This window comes from Prosopis cineraria, unplaced genomic scaffold (genome assembly GCF_029017545.1).
Source record: "Prosopis cineraria cultivar Desert tree isolate PC_DT_omini unplaced genomic scaffold, ASM2901754v1 PC3, whole genome shotgun sequence".
In the NCBI taxonomy this organism is placed as follows: Eukaryota; Viridiplantae; Streptophyta; class Magnoliopsida; order Fabales; family Fabaceae; genus Prosopis; species Prosopis cineraria.
This window is the reverse complement of record NW_026555334.1, coordinates 40,582,796-40,599,485: the sequence shown is the minus strand read 5'-3', so window position 1 is coordinate 40,599,485 and position 16,690 is coordinate 40,582,796. Positions and strand designations below refer to the sequence as shown.

The 16,690-nt window shown below is 38.4% G+C and overlaps 3 protein-coding genes across 12 annotated transcripts; 1 reads left to right on the top strand and 2 right to left on the bottom strand.

Annotated features, from left to right (window-relative positions):
* Positions 1–178: 178 nt before the first annotated feature.
* LOC129305693 (uncharacterized) lies at positions 179–6,325 on the top strand. Of its 10 annotated transcripts, none has more exons than XR_008592008.1 (8): positions 179–589; positions 1,717–1,902; positions 1,987–2,064; positions 2,821–2,886; positions 3,053–3,118; positions 3,222–4,237; positions 4,388–4,500; positions 4,776–6,325. XR_008592008.1 is itself a non-coding variant. In XM_054945677.1 (7 exons), exons 2-7 carry the CDS (start codon positions 1,612–1,614, stop codon positions 4,050–4,052), a joined length of 1,230 nt encoding a protein of 409 aa, XP_054801652.1. In that variant the 5' UTR covers positions 449–589; positions 1,456–1,611; the 3' UTR covers positions 4,053–4,591. The 10 variants fall into 10 exon arrangements, 3 of the variants coding, with proteins under 3 accessions (XP_054801650.1, XP_054801651.1, XP_054801652.1); XR_008592009.1 differs by having other exon boundaries at positions 4,379–4,500; XR_008592012.1 differs by lacking the exon at positions 4,388–4,500.
* LOC129305692 (subtilisin-like protease SBT4.15) lies at positions 5,023–8,725 on the bottom strand. Its single transcript, XM_054945671.1, has 11 exons — positions 8,585–8,725; positions 8,362–8,459; positions 8,150–8,247; positions 7,905–8,048; positions 7,719–7,824; positions 6,892–7,399; positions 6,658–6,758; positions 6,331–6,558; positions 6,134–6,242; positions 5,795–6,008; positions 5,023–5,692 (listed from the first exon to the last, which is right to left on the bottom strand). The coding sequence occupies exons 1-11, from the start codon at positions 8,705–8,707 to the stop codon at positions 5,133–5,135; spliced, it is 2,289 nt and encodes a 762-aa protein (XP_054801646.1). The 5' UTR covers positions 8,708–8,725; the 3' UTR covers positions 5,023–5,132.
* A 1,918-nt stretch (positions 8,726–10,643) lies between these two features.
* LOC129306875 (GDSL esterase/lipase At5g03610-like) lies at positions 10,644–13,072 on the bottom strand. Its single transcript, XM_054947649.1, has 4 exons — positions 12,957–13,072; positions 12,643–12,837; positions 11,731–12,002; positions 10,644–11,276 (listed from the first exon to the last, which is right to left on the bottom strand). Exons 1-4 carry the CDS (start codon positions 13,021–13,023, stop codon positions 10,758–10,760), a joined length of 1,053 nt encoding a protein of 350 aa, XP_054803624.1. The 5' UTR covers positions 13,024–13,072; the 3' UTR covers positions 10,644–10,757.
* Between the last annotated feature and the right edge of the window lie 3,618 nt (positions 13,073–16,690).

The window sequence follows — 16,690 nt, the reverse complement described above, 5'->3', positions numbered from 1 at the left end:
AGGGGGCCGACTTTTGTAATGTGGGAATTCGCCTACGTGGTCAATTTCAGAAACGTGGCAAGCACAGATACATGGGTCTTTCCTCATAAAGATGTCGAGTTGTGAGCTGGCACGACACGTGGCATTCATATACAATCCTTGGGCTGCTTCTGCTAACCAGTAAGAACACCCCCTCCGCCTCGCTTCCCTCCCTCCCTCTCCCTCCCTCCCTTCCTCTCTCGGCTCGCACTTCCCTCCCTTTCTTCCCTTTCCACTGCACTGAAATACTTCCTCTCTCTTTTTGAGCGGTTTCTCTCTGTTTGTGCCCATGGAATCAGAGAAGCGCTTTCCAAGCAGCTCTGCTTCTTCGCCCGCGTGGCCGGAGAGGCTGGTTAGTGAGGCGGATCGGCTGGTGAGGACAGAGATTGAAGCGGCGGAGACCCTCGCTGACTTGGCCCGGTTGGCGATGCTCGAGACTGCCCCTGACTCCGGTGAGAAACGGTGGAAGAAAGGCAAACAAGGCAAGAGGCGGCTAGCGCGCGAGTCACCGACCGATGACTCGTTGTTGAACGGGCTCGACTCAGTCTCAAAGTGTCCGGATCTCTCTCGGGTCAGTTTTATTGGCCCCGTGTTAGTTCTTCTCGCGTTTGATCCTTTTATTTTTATTTCCTTTAAATAAACCACACATTCGGAGTAAAAAATTGTGGTCCCAATTCCGTGATTTAAGTAAACATAGATATAATATATTTTTAAGTTTTGAATATTGGTAAACAATTACGAACAAAGAATAGTATTTACTAGTCATTAATTTGGAAAGAAACCAGTCAAATCACTGTGACTGTAGATAATTCAGTTTCCCGAAATTGATAAAACCTGAAGAACTGAGCAATGATTCTGCCGCTGTTCCGAACGAATTTAGAGACAGACAATCATGTGTTTCATTTTTCGCCATATAATGTAGATATACGCATCGGCAAAGAGGAATTCTATTTGGGTACAAGCCATGGACTCATCATTCATCCTCGTCCAAGAAATTTAGCCTTTAGCTTGGACGTTAGGAGATACTTCAGTATATAAATTATTTCTAGATGGATGCATTCTCCAATTTTGGAGTTGAAGTTTATAATTTGGCGGTACTCCTAATCCTCTTTCTAGTGGACAACTCATGATTAAATGTCACTACCCTCTTTTGCTCCGTCAGCTTTACTATCACACCCTAAAAACACATTTTTCTTAGCTACTAAGCTGGCGAATTTGTTTTCATTAAAAAAAAAAGAAAAGAAAAGAAAGAAAAAAGATCACTTCACGGGCGCAGTTTAGTTTTATCATAATTTCATTGCCTCTGCTTTGTATAGTTTTAGTATCCTATAGTGAACCGGCATGACTAAGAAATTTTAAATGAAAGTAACTAAACTTTCCAAAAATTTTCAAGTTGAGTTTTTTTTATCCCCTTCTTTTGCTTCTGGAAATTTTCAGGAGATGCTGTCTGTGGTGTTGTTAATGGAGCATCAACAGCTGATTTGACGCAATCAAGAAATTAATTCGTCTTCTCGTTTTTTATTTCCTCATTTCAGTTTCATTAGTTATCAATCACGTCCTGATTTTAAAGATAAGATATTAACTTCTGGAAACATGGTACGCCTTAAGTCGAACAAATATAAGAAATGTGGCATCATCACGTTCTGTACCATTTCATGTAAGAAGAATTTAGATATATTTGAATTGAATTTATGGCAGAACCAAGCTGTTGAAGGTCATCAGCCACATCAACAAATATCTACAAGTGAACCAAAAAGGATTCAACAGGATGTCTGCTCAGGACAAGTGAAGATGGAGGAGGATGCTGATTTAACTAAGACAAGCATCTTATGCAGAAGTTACTCTTTGGTTGGCTGCAGCAAGTCAAGGCGTAATTTAACTGAGGTACAAGAGGCTTCAAATATATTTGATTACATTATTGACCATCACTCATAATGGTAACAGAACTCTTATGGGCAAACTATTCAGGAAGAAAAGGAGGCACGGAGGATACGCAGGGTATTGGCAAACAGAGAGTCAGCTAGGCAGACAATTCGTCGTAGGCAGGTAGTAGAAATGGAAAAAAATTATATCCTGATGGAATTGACTCTTAAATGCCCAAAATAATTTGGAAAGAAAAAAAAAAGTTAAGCTAGAATCTCCAAACTTGACCTTATAACTTGTGCCTGACTGCTCAATATGGTTTGTTTGTCCACCAGTTTACATCTGTTTGTGCTTTTTAATAATCACTCCGCTTTTTTATTTCTTTTATTTTTCTTCTTCTTCTTCTTTTTTGCTTGTGGCAAGTGAGGGAGGATATTGAGATCAGCTATTTCATTCTTCATCCCCGTATTGGGTATTGCTTATACACTGCCTATTAAATTGATGCGGTGATACTGTGAAATGTCCCTTTGGCAAGTGAATGTGTTATTGGCCTATGGCCAAAAAAATGTGTTAATGATCCCTGAATTTCACATAATATGCTATCTGTTGTAACGTGCTTCAATTATGTAGAACAACCCCATTCTCTATTTTACTTTCTACAAATCGTGGCTATGTTTTTAATGTTTCATTTTTCAAAAGACAAATGCTTTAACCTTTTATTTATCAATATTTAATAATCTCATATCTATATATGTGAAGGCCATTGCAAACCTGATTACCATGGTACTTCTATAACTTGACCGAATTCCAGTACATATATACTTCTGAATTTTTATGAGAAGAAGAAAACCTCATGTAATTCTGAACAATGTAACTGTTCAGGCAAATTGCTTTTCCTACCCAAAATATTTAGCAGGTTTTTTATGAATATTTTTCCAGGCACTTTGTGAGGAGTTAACCAGAAAAGCTGCCAATTTAGCAGTGGAGAATGAAAACCTGAAGAGGGTATAGGACTATCATTTATCTGTTATTTTATCAAACAGCCAATTACGTCTATCTGTCACTCTGCTATCTTCGATATTTTTGTTTCATTAGATCTGAATGTATTTTCCTCTTTGATGTTTATTTAACCATCAACCCTTTCACATTTGGCATCATTTCTGGCAAAAAGGAGAAGGAGTTGGCTTTGAAAGAGTATCAATCTTTGGAGAACACAAATAAGCACTTGAAGGCACAAGTAAGATTTTTACATGCTACTTTCATGCATACAAGCAATAACTCTTGTTCATAGAATGAAAAAATAATAATAATAATAATAACGATTTTTTTCCCACGTGCAGATAGCCAAGTCTGCAAGTACCATGGTGGAGAGAACTCCTGAGGAGCATGACTTGCCTGTATCTGAGATAACATCTTCCTCGAGTAATGGTCCATGGTTCCTTTGTGGCCATTTCCCAGTAACACAGTTATTTTGGCCTTCTGTCATCCAGTCTTCAAATTCTGTTCAATTTCAGCATACGCCTCATAGTTCCACTCCCATACCATCAAATATTTCTTTACCGTTGTCTTCTGAGACTGACTTATGTCACAAACAAAATAACCTTATACAGGACAATGAAATACAAAATCCATTATACCTGTTTCCGTGTCCTTGGTTCTTCCCACCTCCAGAGTCTGGACATGGACAAGCGCCACCCTCCCTTGGCCTTAAAGATAAACAAGATAAGTATCCTGTAGGTAAACCATGTAGGATTAGTTCATCTACGAATACAACGGCAAATAAGGACAACCAAGCTACTTTACCTTTCAAAATCAAAACAGAAGCTTCTGGCTTAACAGAAGCCAGACCTATTGATGATCCAAATCACGCCAGTCCTAAGTTTTCTTTGGATGGAGATCAGCAGCGAAGAGGATGTCACATGATGGAAGGATATCATGGACATTCCCTTGGTATTTGTCACCCTACTGCTGTCAAGGAAGAACATTGCCTTCAGTTACATCCTGCTCGCGATGCTGAGGTATCTTCAACAGCTTCTTATACTGCAAATTCTTTGCTGGAAAAGAAACAAGAACAAGTGGATGCAATTGCTGCAGCTGAGGCCAGGAAGAGGAGAAAGGAGCTTACAAAGCTAAAAAGCATTCACAGTCGCCAATGTCGGTTGCAATGTTGACTAATAAGTCAACTTAATTAAAAGATTTAAGGGGAATCAATGATATATCCGTTACCAGCGCTTCTGCGATTGCTTATCACTTGATAAAAGAAGTCATTTGAAATTGAGCAGAACACCTGGGCGAAACAGGGGAGGCCAGTGAAGGAAGAGATGCAAAGTTCAAAACGTTTTTGACAGCGTTAAAGGTTTGAGATTATCTACTTCCATTGTGGTTTCCTATTTTCTTTTTTTAGGAAGGTTGCCAGAAATTTCGGCGATCATTTTTTTTTTAAATTTTCGGTAGATAATGCTTTGAGGATAATTCAGGCATTTCAATAAACAAACAGCACATGCAGGAGGATGGACAGGATACGGATTTTTTTTGTTAATCCCGTCATTGAGATTTCTTTCAGCGGCAAACAAATTCTTGAGAATGTAGAGCTCGAAATACACTCGTACAGTTAGCCAGGTGTACTAATGTATATGCACATTATTTGTTCTACAAAATAATATATGTGAATATTCTATTATAATTCGAAGCACAGATATTTACGTGGTTATGGCTGTTTGATTCTATTTTGGGACAATGCTGATTATTTGATGTGCTCTGAAGGTTATTGGTTTCCCTTTGTACGACAACCCCCCTCTCTAATGACTTGAAATGGAATTACAAGATAAGCACTCAAAGCAGAAGTGATCCTAGTTCTGCCTCTAACATCTGGATTTTTAATTTTTGGGTTTCAGTTATCGAATGGTATGCTATGGAGTTGGAGTTGGCATTTGTCATCCTAGTCTTGGGCCTCAGCCAATGTTCAAGTTGCTTGGATTGTTTCATTTTCATTTTTTCATGCGCTGATCTTATCTTAGAATGTATAATGGTTAATGGCTTGAAAAACAATGTAGGGATCACCAGTCAAACCTTCGCCCGAAACAAACCCCCCCCCCAAAAAAAACCCGAAAAAAAAAAGAAGAAGAAGTGAAAAAAAAGAAAGAAGTTAAAGCCAATTGCAAAACTGGACCTCGTTGTATCCTGATGAAAACGAAAAACGAAATTCTTCGAAAGTTAGTTTTTTGAGGTTATGAAGGCGGGGTGGAAGAAGCTTAAGTTCCACGGGGTGGAGAAGGCGGCCTATATACAATAATAGGACTTCTAACGTTGTGTCTAGAGTCACTCCATTCGAGCAATGCGTAATATATCCGCGTCTCCTTTGGCATTGGAGGCCCGTACATCACGACCTTGAATATCTTCGTTTGGTGCAACTGAGAAAACTGCAACGTATCTGGTATAACTCGCACAGAAAGACCCCTAGGTGCCGTGACTTTAGCCTTGTACGTTGAATTCCCATATCCCACATTAGTCACCGTTCGATGAAACACTGCCGAGATGCTAGAATTATGAGCCATGAGGTGGATATGCATGGTGGGGTAGTTGATTCCATCGCTGCCAGGCTGAGGCTTAACGGTGGAGCAATTGACCCTTTTGCTTCCAACTAGCAGACCAATGACGGTGTTGTTGTAACCGCGTTTGCATAAGAAAGAAACATAAGAGTCTATTCCAATGTCGTACACCAGTCCAGGATGCACGGCTCCTGTTGGATTAATCTGTCCTGAGCCAGCTCCCAGCTCCACCAGCTTGTCTCGACCAATTTTCATTGGGGTGGCTGAATCGTAGAGATGAAAGTTATAGGTTAGAAAGTGAAGAAGTCGATAATGGCCGCTTGGATGGAAGAGAAATTTATACTAATGGAGATTCTTATTCTCACCGGTGGTCATGAGGGCAGATTTGATAGCAGCAGGAGTCCAGTCTGGGTGGAAGGACTTGACATAAGCAGCAGCTGCAGTGACATGTGGGCAAGACATAGATGTTCCCGATAGTATGTTGAAGACGTTGTGCCTCATGTCTTCCGGGTACCCTGTTATCGTTGTCAGTTTGGAATAAGCGGCCAATATGTCCACTCCCGGAGCAACTAAGTCAGGCTGTGCACAGAGAACGTAGAAACTTACAGTTGTTAAACCAGAGGAAGCAAGATATACATGTACATTTATAAATATACCCCCCACACACACACACACATATGGAGAGAGAGAGAGAGAGAGATCACCTTGAGGATGTGAGGGCTGAGAATATGAGGACCTCTGGATGAGAAGGAAGCAAGAAAAGGAGCTGGGACTCTTCTAGTTGTTGTCTTGTGTATAATAGCTCGAGGATTCCTGAATTTGTTTAATCTTATTCAGACTTGAAGTTCCAGTATAATCAGTTTAGCTAATGGCCTAAAAAGTGCTAGTGAATGAAACATACTTGGTGGAATTGATGTAAAGCTCAATGGTTTTGCCCGCACTAAAGGCCTCCACAAAGGTCCCTGGAATAAGCGTGGTGATGGAGACATCTGTTGGCTCCGGTATATCCATAATGGTCCCTACGCCTCCTAGTTCTTCGATGACGTAGTCTTGGCCTCCCATTCCCTCAAGGCAGTACACAATCCTCCCCTTCACTTTTTCCTCGCTTAGAGTTCCATATTCACAAGCACTGCATCATAATTTCAAAATCAGCACATATCACATCATCTCTTAAGGGAAGCGAACTGCTTTTAACAGCATGTCTGGGTTTTAGGTTAAGAGTACGTACCTGGCATTTCCAAAGCTATCTCTGCTGGTGTTGCTAGCAAGGGCTCCACTAGTCAAAGGGTACATCTTCTTCCCAGGTGAAAAGGTATTAATGGACAGTCCCTACCAACCCAATAAAACAACCAATTGAATAGGTTTTTTGCATGAAATTTAAGAATTAAGATCCCTGAAAGTGATTTTTAAATACTCAAGCGACCATTGCGCTTTGAATAATAGCGGATAGAGAGACGCTTACTGTAACTTTCTTGCCATTGCCTAGGGCTACCTCTGCAGTGAACTGCCTATCAGTAACAGAAGCACCCACCGTGAGAATCCATGGAGCGACGTTCTCGACAGTCATAGTGTAAGGACCGTCATTCCCGGCGGAGCAAGAAGTAAGAATCCCTCTTCCCATTGCATGAAATGATCCGATGGCTATTGGGTCCTTGAAGAACTCCCTGGATGCGCCGCCTACAGACACCGATATGAAGTTGACCCCGTCGGCGATGGCGTCATCAAAGCCGGCCAAAATGTCCATGTCGCTGCATCCTATGCTCCAGCAAACTTTGTACACGGCGATGCGAGCAGATGGGACGCCACCACGTGCGGTGCCTTTCCCTAAGTCATAGAGACTAGCTCCGGTCACCGGCACACCTGCCGCTGTGGCTGCAGTGTGGGTGCCATGGCCTTGATCATCCACTGGACTAAGATTCGCATCATAAGGACCTTCACCGAGATTGTAGTATTTCGCTCCGATGACCTTGCTGGGCATCAAAAGATAAAAAATCAATTTTGCAAGAAGTCAAATACTACCAGGAATTTAAATCTGATTGTGCGGTAGAAGGGAAGAAAAGTAAATATAGAAGTTTTGCTATCTATATGTGATTTATAACTTTTTTTTTTTGCCCCAATTTGATCATCATGTTATGTCAGACAATCTAAATCTCTTTCTCATACACACGTTAGTCGGTGCACTTTCATGATTAAGAAGGTAAATTGTGATTCCTGTTTTTCTTAGATGTTTTAATAGTGATAAAAATAATATTTGTTTTGGTGAAGGGTTGGAAGAAGGAATATATATACTTGTTGCAGCCTGTGAAGTTAACTCCTGTGACGCATTTGCCCTTCCATCTGCGTGGAGGAGGTCCGTAGCCTTGGTCGTTGAAACTTGGGCAATCCATCCATATACCTGCTCACATGTTCTTGATATATAATCATCTACATTCAATCTGAATCAATTGTTATACAACTCTACCGCAAAACACTTACCTGTATCCAACATGCCCACGATGATATGGCTCTCGATGTTGGAGCGTCTCTTTACTTGGAGGGGCATTCCCACAAAATCCCATGACCATGTAGTGTGTAGTTTTCGCACTGTGTTTAGAAACACAGACACTACACCTTCCTTCTCTGCATTAATAATACCACAGATGCAGAATATATGCATACTCTAAAGTGAAAAGGAGAAAATAAAAAAGATAGAACTTGTGTCTTCAACTATTTTGGAATACCTTGGAGTTTCTCTGCTTCGTGCGGCAATAGCCGTGCTGCGAACCCGTTGAAGCTCTTACTATAGCTGTGTATTTTGGAGACTCTGGCTAACTGATGGCTGTAGAATGTGAGCGCACAACAAATCGACGTTCATAATTAATATATGCTTTTTTACTGGAAAAGGGGAAAGAAAACGTGTGCTTGGAAAGCCCGTTTAGTCCGAGATTATTACTCTCCAATTGCAGCCTCCAGCAAGTTGTGATGTTGGGATTCTACGGCATGGGTTCTAGTAGCATCCTCTGGCAGGTGTCCCATGTACACAATGTATGGCTGTTTTGTTTATCACAAATTTCATATTATTTAAACTATATTATGTATTTACACATGCTTCGCTCAAGAAAAATGCGACAGATTGCAGTGACCATTCAGTACGTAACTGAGGTTGTTGGGCATACCTTTCTTTCATATTGGCTTGATCCTTGGATCAGTATTGGCAGAAAACAGAGAGAGAACAAGAGCTGTCGCCAATTACGTAATATCATCGTTTGGTAATGACAGAATCTACTGTGAAATAACATGGATGTTTGTTGCTGTAGGGTAAGCTGATGGAGAAGGAAGAGCTTTTTTATGCAAATTTATAAATATAGGTATTCTACAACGGCACTGACCGCAGATCATGCAGTGAAGGGTAAATTAGAAGACTAGAAGAGCAAATAAACACGGTCTAATATTGAGAATCTGGAGGCTTAAGTTTCGGATCTTCAAGGCCTAGATCAAAAGGCCACATCCAGTGTTGCGTATTTAACGGCCACAGATAGAAAAAGGTGTAACTATTTAGTTAGTTATTTACAGAATCTTACAAATATATACGACTGAATCTCTAAAACTTGCTTGCTTCTCGTCAGTCCCTCAGTACAAGCTCCAGAGATTAAAGAGCAGTCATTCTAAAACTCCCGGGGCTTAAATTGTAAATTTCTTAGTAGAGTAAATAGTTAACAAGTGTATCTTTCTAAAACAAAAGAGAAAAATACGTTATCTGGAAAATAATGGGAAACGCTTTGCTTGCAACAGACACGCAGAAAGCTCGAATGGTTTCTGTTGAAACATATGGATGTGATTAGTGTAAACCACCAAGTTAGATGGCATCCCCAAATCCATGTAAAAGGACCACATATCATTGTGTATGTAGGGAAATTAATTGTAATCCGTCCATAGTCCCATTGTTTGGGATTTGTATTCCACTCTTAAGAGATGAATTGTCTTTGTAAATCGTTTCAGAAGAATTATGTTGTTGTAATGTTCAATAATCATCATTTTTATGAATGTTCATTTTCTTCTCCAAGATTCATTTTTTTACAAGTCTTAAACAGTTTCAAACACAAAATGCAGACATGAAGCTGAGACGTGTGGAAGTTGTTGAGAAGAGCATCTTTTGGAGGAAATCTACCCTGCCAGAGTGGGAGATGTTGGATCATCACAAATATTGTTGCATCCCACAATTATTCCCCGTTTCAAATATCATGGCTCCCTGGATTGTTCAACAGGGAAACCAAAACAACAAAGGTGGAAGAATCTTGGAGTCCTCTGTTTTGTGGTTCAACTCAATAAAAGGTCTATAAAACGCGAATTTCCACAAGCAAACTGCATCAATTTTTTCTTTTCTTTTTTGTTTTTGGTCGTGTTACTTTCCGCGGTTAGGTACCCGCGACTTCCCTACCAAATAGATAGATGCGTTTATGTGGGTGCTAGTGTGGTTGAATTGTGATTTGTTCCTTTATGTTTCTAACCTTGTCCATCTATATGAACCACTTCTGTTCTGCGTTTCTTAAACAGAGGAAAGCAACTTTCTTTGAACAAATGCGAAAGCCCACATCACAAATACCAATATAGTGATTAAGGACTGGATCATCGAGGGTTCACGCAAATGGGTGGGCACCTGCTAGAAGTAAAATTCGGAAAGGAATGAAGAGGGGGATGATGTTAATTTAGAAACTTAATGCCTAACATGTCATAAATTATATTCACCTTCAGTCCACGGCCTCTCATCGATCTAATCATATAGAGGATTACCATATAATTACGACAATTTAAAGAACAAGGCACGATCCGTTTCTTTCATGTTGAGGGAATTAATCACGACTCTACTAAATGGTTTCGAAGTCCAAATGGTTTCTATCCATGAACTTGCATTACCCTCACAACATGATATGTCTGTGAAGTGATCTTACAGATCAGGGGCATTAAGCTGCATACTGATCAGAATGCTTTCGCAAAATAGTCTTCTTTCATTAAAAAACGAAAAGATAAGAAAAATTAAAGGAGAATCTCGCCACAAAAATATTGATCCATTGACCTGTAAGTAGTAGAATCATCTTAACTCTTAAGCTTATGTGGAACAATTCATTTTTTTTTTTAGGGGTGAAAGAAAGACATGAAAAAGGAAAAGATGCATTCCAGAAAGCATGTTCCTTTTGAAAAAAAGAAAAAAAAAATCAATTCGCACAGTATACCACATTAGCACCCAACGTAAGGAACAATTAAACTATTGGAAGGGCCATATTATTAATATTACAGACAAACAGAAGAACCGATGAATATGACAGCAAAATAACATAGACTTGCTCATTACTATTGAAGTTGTTGAAGGGCATTAGTGGTGAGCAAGTTGTTATAAACGGCATGCCACCCAGCTTGCGTTGGGTGCACCAAGTCCCAAAAGAAAGCGGACTTAGGATCCTCACACACTGTGTATTTCTTGGCCATGGTCTTGTCGTCCACGCTTCCGCAGGAGTATTGGCTGCTCACCCCAACGCAGCAAGGCTTGAACTGGTTCTGTATGTTATGGGTGGAGGGGTGGTTCAGTACCGACATGAAACTGTCGAAAAGGTCAAGAACGACAAAGCTGGAATTGTCGTTGGCTTCTTCCTTCAGTTTCGCCAGCCCTTGGCCCAAGAGGGTGTTGTGAAGGGTGGCGAAGGTGTTGAAGGTGGAGTTGCACTGCTGGAATGACGATGAAGCTGTTGTCTGCGGGAGGCACCCGAGGGGTTGCAGACCGCTCACTGCAATTTTCTTCACTCCCAATCCATGGATTCGAGCTACATTTTTCACCGTCTGGTTCACCACCGACGCAATAAACGCCGGCGCCCCCTATTTACGTACATACAAAACATGCAAACGTATCAGTTATACTCGTATTAGTGTATATATACGACGTCAATTCTGAGACTTGTATAATATCAAGCCTGACGTCTGTGTTGGTTTCTTATACCTAAAATCTTTTGACTTGTATCGTTTGGGGCTACATGCTCATAACTAAGGGCCTTGTTTCCTTCCAGGCGGTGGAACCCACCGAACAGCGAAGCGAATCCAAAAATTTAGAAAGAGAGACGTGATAGTGAAATTTGAAAACATGCAGCTTGAAAGGACACAGGTGTCTCTGCAACTATAATAAGTCCAATATGCACGAACTGGTCACGAGTTTTCTTTATCGTGTAACTGCCATATTTTTCTGAAGATGGAAATTGAGGATTTTCTGACAATATAAAGTGTGAAAGCGACTAAATTTGTTGTGCTATGCTCTTAAGGACGCGGAAAAATTTACCTCGGCAGTGCCATTCGTGGCGAGATAAAAACTGTAGTCGTTGCCGGCGACGGAGACCAGAGCGACGGAGTTGCAGAGGTCAGCGAAGGTGTACACTTTGTCTCTGATGAGCTCTTCGAAGAAATCGATCTGGACAGTCATATTTGGGTTTGGAGAAGAGGTATTGAAAACACCCGTGCCACCATACGCAAAGTTCATCCCGTATTTCACATATTGGGGCATCAGATTTCTCAGTCTGTAAGGTGCCGGCGATCTCACCCCAAAATACTTAGCTGCGCATATTCCACTCATTAATTACATTAATCATTAATATTCTTCAAAGTGCTAGATTATCAGACTTTTCTTTTCGAAAAGTAGTGCATTTATATTTTTCAATCAAGCGATAAGGACGACAATGCCTAGTGCTTTTACAAGCTGCAAAGAATTAGCTAGAACCGCTGGCAATAAAAGTTTATGGGGATAAGGGAAGAAATAAAAATAAACAATATGTCCCAGAAATAGAGCTGCTTTATTAGTGAGACAGGTTAGATTCTAAACTAGCGCTAACTTCTTAGTGACGTACTTTGTGTGTGTTAATCCCTTAAATTTGTCGGAAGGAGGAGAGGCAGGCAGAAAAGAAGGTAATTCTAATAATTTGACGTGGAAAAGAGAGAAAGGTGGCAGTGCCACTGAGGAGATTCAGACGGATAATTTAAAAAGAGAAAGGAAAAGAGGCAGGCCAGCAAATAAATGAACCCCACCTTTCAATTTTATGCTTAAACATATTATATATATATATATATATATATATATTGTCACTGAATTTTCTACCAAAGCAGCCAGCCCAACCGCGGCCATACTTTTCTGACAAAGGTAAAGGCACAGAAAGACTCAGAAAAAGCATACACGAAGTGAGAAGGACGAGGCACATACCGAGAAAATCAGTGAGGACTCTGCCGTCGGAGAAACGGCCAGCGGGTTTACCGGGAAAAGTAATTCCATATGGCTGTTTCCAGGAACCGGCCACATCTCTCCTGACGTTGCCGGTATCCGCATATGAGTCCCCAAAGACGAACAGTTTCGTCGGATTCTGCAGATTTCGAGCTTCCGCATCCAATCCCAAGTGTCCTGTGCATATATCAGAGTCGAAAGTATCAACTTTTTTCAGTGAGAGAACAAGTATACATACGTGGATGTCATGTCATGCACTCGTAATGGAAGAATTCAAGGAAGTATCCAGTATTTACCAGAGATCAGAAGAAAGAGCAGGAGAAGAGGGAGGGACATGGGACGGTGAAGTGAGGCCATGGCCATATAGAGTAGAGGTGGAAGAGCTGGAGTATGATAAGCTGGTGATGGAGCTCGAAAAAACCAGATGGAGAGAATGTAGAGGGCACAGTTTGGCAGGCCTACTACGACAGAGCCTTGCTTTTTATAGGTGAAAATTCTGTGACATGGCCTTTATTCAAACCGCGTACAGCTCCTCTTAGATTGGGTCAATTTCTTTTTCATAGCAACTGGCTCATGTAAGCGTATGGTAAATAATAATCTTTCTAAGCCTGTTTATTAAATTAAATTACTTAATATTTACTATAAACTCAAAGTCTATCACGCATTAAAAAAATTAAACCAATGCTAAAACTAACTCGGGAATCCATTAATTGTGTTTACTTAGTGATTTCTTTGTTTCCCCATTATATTTATACATTACTTCTTCAATTTTTTCTCTATGATTTCACGTCATTTTACTGTACGCATGCTTCTTGCCGAATTTAATTTCAACTAGAAATAAAACATCAGTTACAAATAACCTAATAAATAATGTTAGTTACGTCAGATCATTGGCAAAAAAATGTTAGTTACATGAGTTTTTTTGTGGTTTTTTTTTTTTTGGGTGTGTGTTTGGACTAGTTACGCGAGGAGTTGACATTGGTATGATTCATTGATCGACCTTTAAAAGTGCAGAACTAATCTACGACAACTTGATTGTTAAGTTTGTTTAATTTATTGAACAATTTAATGCATACTATTAATCCAGATATTTTCTTGTTGTATAAAGAGAATTTATGGTTTTATTAGTTATGAATAGAATGATAGCTTATTATCATTTTATTATATATACTATCATTGATATTTTTCAATAATATTTGTGTATATATAATATAAAATTAAAAATCTACATTATTTATAAATAATAAAAAATACTCCCACCGTCCCAAATTATTATCTCAAGCATTATTAGGTTCGGTCAAAAAAATCCCAAGCATTATGGAAAGTTTTTTTGAAAAACATAATAGAGTTTGCTGGCAATTCAGTTGCATGTTTGGTTACCAATAAATTGCTAAGAAGCTCATTAAGGCTCAGCTTAAAACACAAGAATTAAGTAGTAAATCATTCTCATTCCTCTCTAATTATGATAATCAAAGTGGGTCAAATTGATATATATATATATATATATATATTATACATTCAGATGGATTGGAATCTCTCTCCTTTGATCCTTTCTGAATCCTGGCGAAGACTATGAGATAATGCAGGTCAATTCAAATTATACACAGATCGTCTTTTTAATTATTTGCTGGAACGCCTTCAATCTTGGATCCAGTCGAAATTGCAAAATTCCCAGGAGAAATAATCTTTCTTTTTTGGGGCAACCAAAGAAATACTCAATTTAATAACGCATTTAATCAAGAGCTTAGTGCTACATTTCTGACCAAGAATGGGAGATTTCGTTGGTCAATTTAGATTATCATACAAAATTGGTCTATAATTATCATCAGATGAAATGCTGTATTTATCAGAATACCTATCGCAAAATTCAAACGAACAGATAATCGTCATTTTATAATAACGCGTCATTGTCACGTGGTGCATATTGAAGACAAACTGGAAAATAAAAATTAAGGGGTAGGTTATTTTTCGACATATACGTACACAACATATATTATTCATATAAACTAAGCATACACATGAGAGCGATCGCCGAAAACGAAGGACAAGAAAAAACGTTAAAGGCTTAGAGGCAGGATGATTGACTCAAATAATTGATCTTTAAAAAAAGACTCAAATGAAAAGAGAATTTTTCTAGCCGGAAACATATAACCTGTAAGTCATATTGGTTAATATTGATGGGTTAATATTGGCTTGTTAAAATCTATATCACTTAAAAAAAATTAACACAAAAGAGTAACATTAGCACAAAGATACTAAGACTCAAATTTATAGATTTTTTATTTTTAATTTATATTTGTTATTAAAATTAACTTTGTCCGCTGTGAAATATCTTATATTGTTTTAAATTTATTTATATTTGAATAACATAACAATCTCTTTTAAATATGAGTTCATAGGCTTCTTTTAATTGCTCTAATATCACTTGTTAAAAATAAAAAACGACTGAAAATAGGGCTAAAGTTTATCAGTTCTTTATCTTCATCTTATGTTAGTTATTTAGAAAAGAACAATTTATTCAATTTTAATTTAATATAGGACTTCCCATATTGTTTTAAATTCACTTATATTTGAATAATTTAGCAATAATTATTCAAGAGAACTTTATCTTAAAAAAAATAATTGTATGGAAAGATAAGGGGCTGAAACGGAGCATTCTACAAAAATACAAGATTTCTCATGTCAGGGTAATATATATATATATATATATATATATATAATGGTAACGGTTTAAATGATGATAAATATTCAAGCATGTATAGAATTGAGTAAAACCAGGAACACGCCAGTGCTATAGTTATAAGCCTATGGTTGCTTTTTGATATATGAGAAAAAAGGTGTCGAATTAGATCAGGGAATTACAGGGGCAAAATGATAGAATAGGTAGAATGTGATTGTCAGAACTTGAAGGAATAATAGACAATAGAGCTAGTGTGATTTGTTGTTGTTTTGTGCAAAACAACAAATATCAACCATGTCAAAAACACTTAATTTTAAAGATAACAACAAATTATTGGACTCTTTTAATACAATTTATTTGAATGTAAAGATATAAATAAATTAAAATAAATGAGTGTGCTAATTGACAATAATGTAAAGTACAAAGCCGTAATGGTCACAACATTGAAAAACTAAAAATGATCTTAAAACTACTTGAAATTGTATAATCAATTTAAATGTTAAATTTACACTGAACATATTAATAAATGTTGTTGATTGATCCTTGATTCCTCTTTCTTGTGATCCTGTGTTCCTTTAACAAGTATTAGGTCAAGACTATCACTTCCACAAGATCCAGAGCTCATTAACAAAAGTACTAAGAATCACTTAACACGATTTTGTGAGATTTGTAGCATGTAACACCATATTCGATCAACGGCCTCTTTCGTTTAATCATCTCAAGTCTTGAGGATCATGCCAAACTCAAACGTGGCACTTCTTTCTTAGAAATGGACTAAGCTATGCTTCTTGGCGATGTCATATTATTTGTCTTGGTTTATCTCATTAAGCTGGTGTTTCAACTTTAGAACCAAACAGTCGTTTTTGGAAGGAAGGCAGAAGAATAAGTTTGATGGAAATCAGATAATTATATAAACAACGATGCTTGATCGTTGACCAGGAGTGACTAGCGTGAACATCAGAGGAAAGCCACTCGAGAGGGTCTTGTCGTCAAAAGCACCCAAATTTCAATTCATTATTCACAATTATAATGCACACATATATGAATAATGATGCAACCACATGAGGCACACCATATAAAAATATAAAGCATCAAAATTCAATGCCTCCCAAGAGGGACTTGTCGTGTATTATGCACATTGCATCCTTGGTGTTACTGGTTAGGTTTTTCTTTTGTTTTGTTTTGCTTTGGTCTTGTTTGGTGTTCGCATCCTGCTTCTATATAATAAAATCATTTTTTTTTTAGCCTAAGAAAATTGGATGACAAGAGGCCTTGTCATCACGTGTTCAGATTCAAGCCCCACACACTACAAGATCCTCAAGTAAGTGTGTGTTTAGATTAAAAAATTTA

Bases quoted from the DNA above. Each gene is read 5' to 3' on its own strand.
- LOC129305692 (XM_054945671.1), bottom strand. From the start codon at position 8,707: ATGTTATTTCACAGTAGATTCTGTCATTACCAAACGATGATATTACGT. The intron at 8,248-8,361 runs GTAATAATCTCG...CACATTCTACAG, and splicing joins CTGGAGGCTGCAATTGGAGA to CCATCAGTTAGCCAGAGTCT. The intron at 6,759-6,891 runs GTAAGCGTCTCT...TTGGGTTGGTAG, and splicing joins GCAATGGCAAGAAAGTTACA to GGACTGTCCATTAATACCTT.
- LOC129305693 (XM_054945675.1), top strand. From the start codon at position 308: ATGGAATCAGAGAAGCGCTTTCCAAGCAGCTCTGCTTCTTCGCCCGCG. The intron at 590-1,716 runs GTCAGTTTTATT...AATTTATGGCAG, and splicing joins AGTGTCCGGATCTCTCTCGG to AACCAAGCTGTTGAAGGTCA. The intron at 3,119-3,221 runs GTAAGATTTTTA...TCCCACGTGCAG, and splicing joins ATAAGCACTTGAAGGCACAA to ATAGCCAAGTCTGCAAGTAC.
- LOC129306875 (XM_054947649.1), bottom strand. From the start codon at position 13,023: ATGGCCATGGCCTCACTTCACCGTCCCATGTCCCTCCCTCTTCTCCTG. The intron at 12,838-12,956 runs GTAAATACTGGA...ATATATGCACAG, and splicing joins GCTCTTTCTTCTGATCTCTG to GACACTTGGGATTGGATGCG. The intron at 11,277-11,730 runs GTAAATTTTTCC...GTACGTAAATAG, and splicing joins CCACGAATGGCACTGCCGAG to GGGGCGCCGGCGTTTATTGC.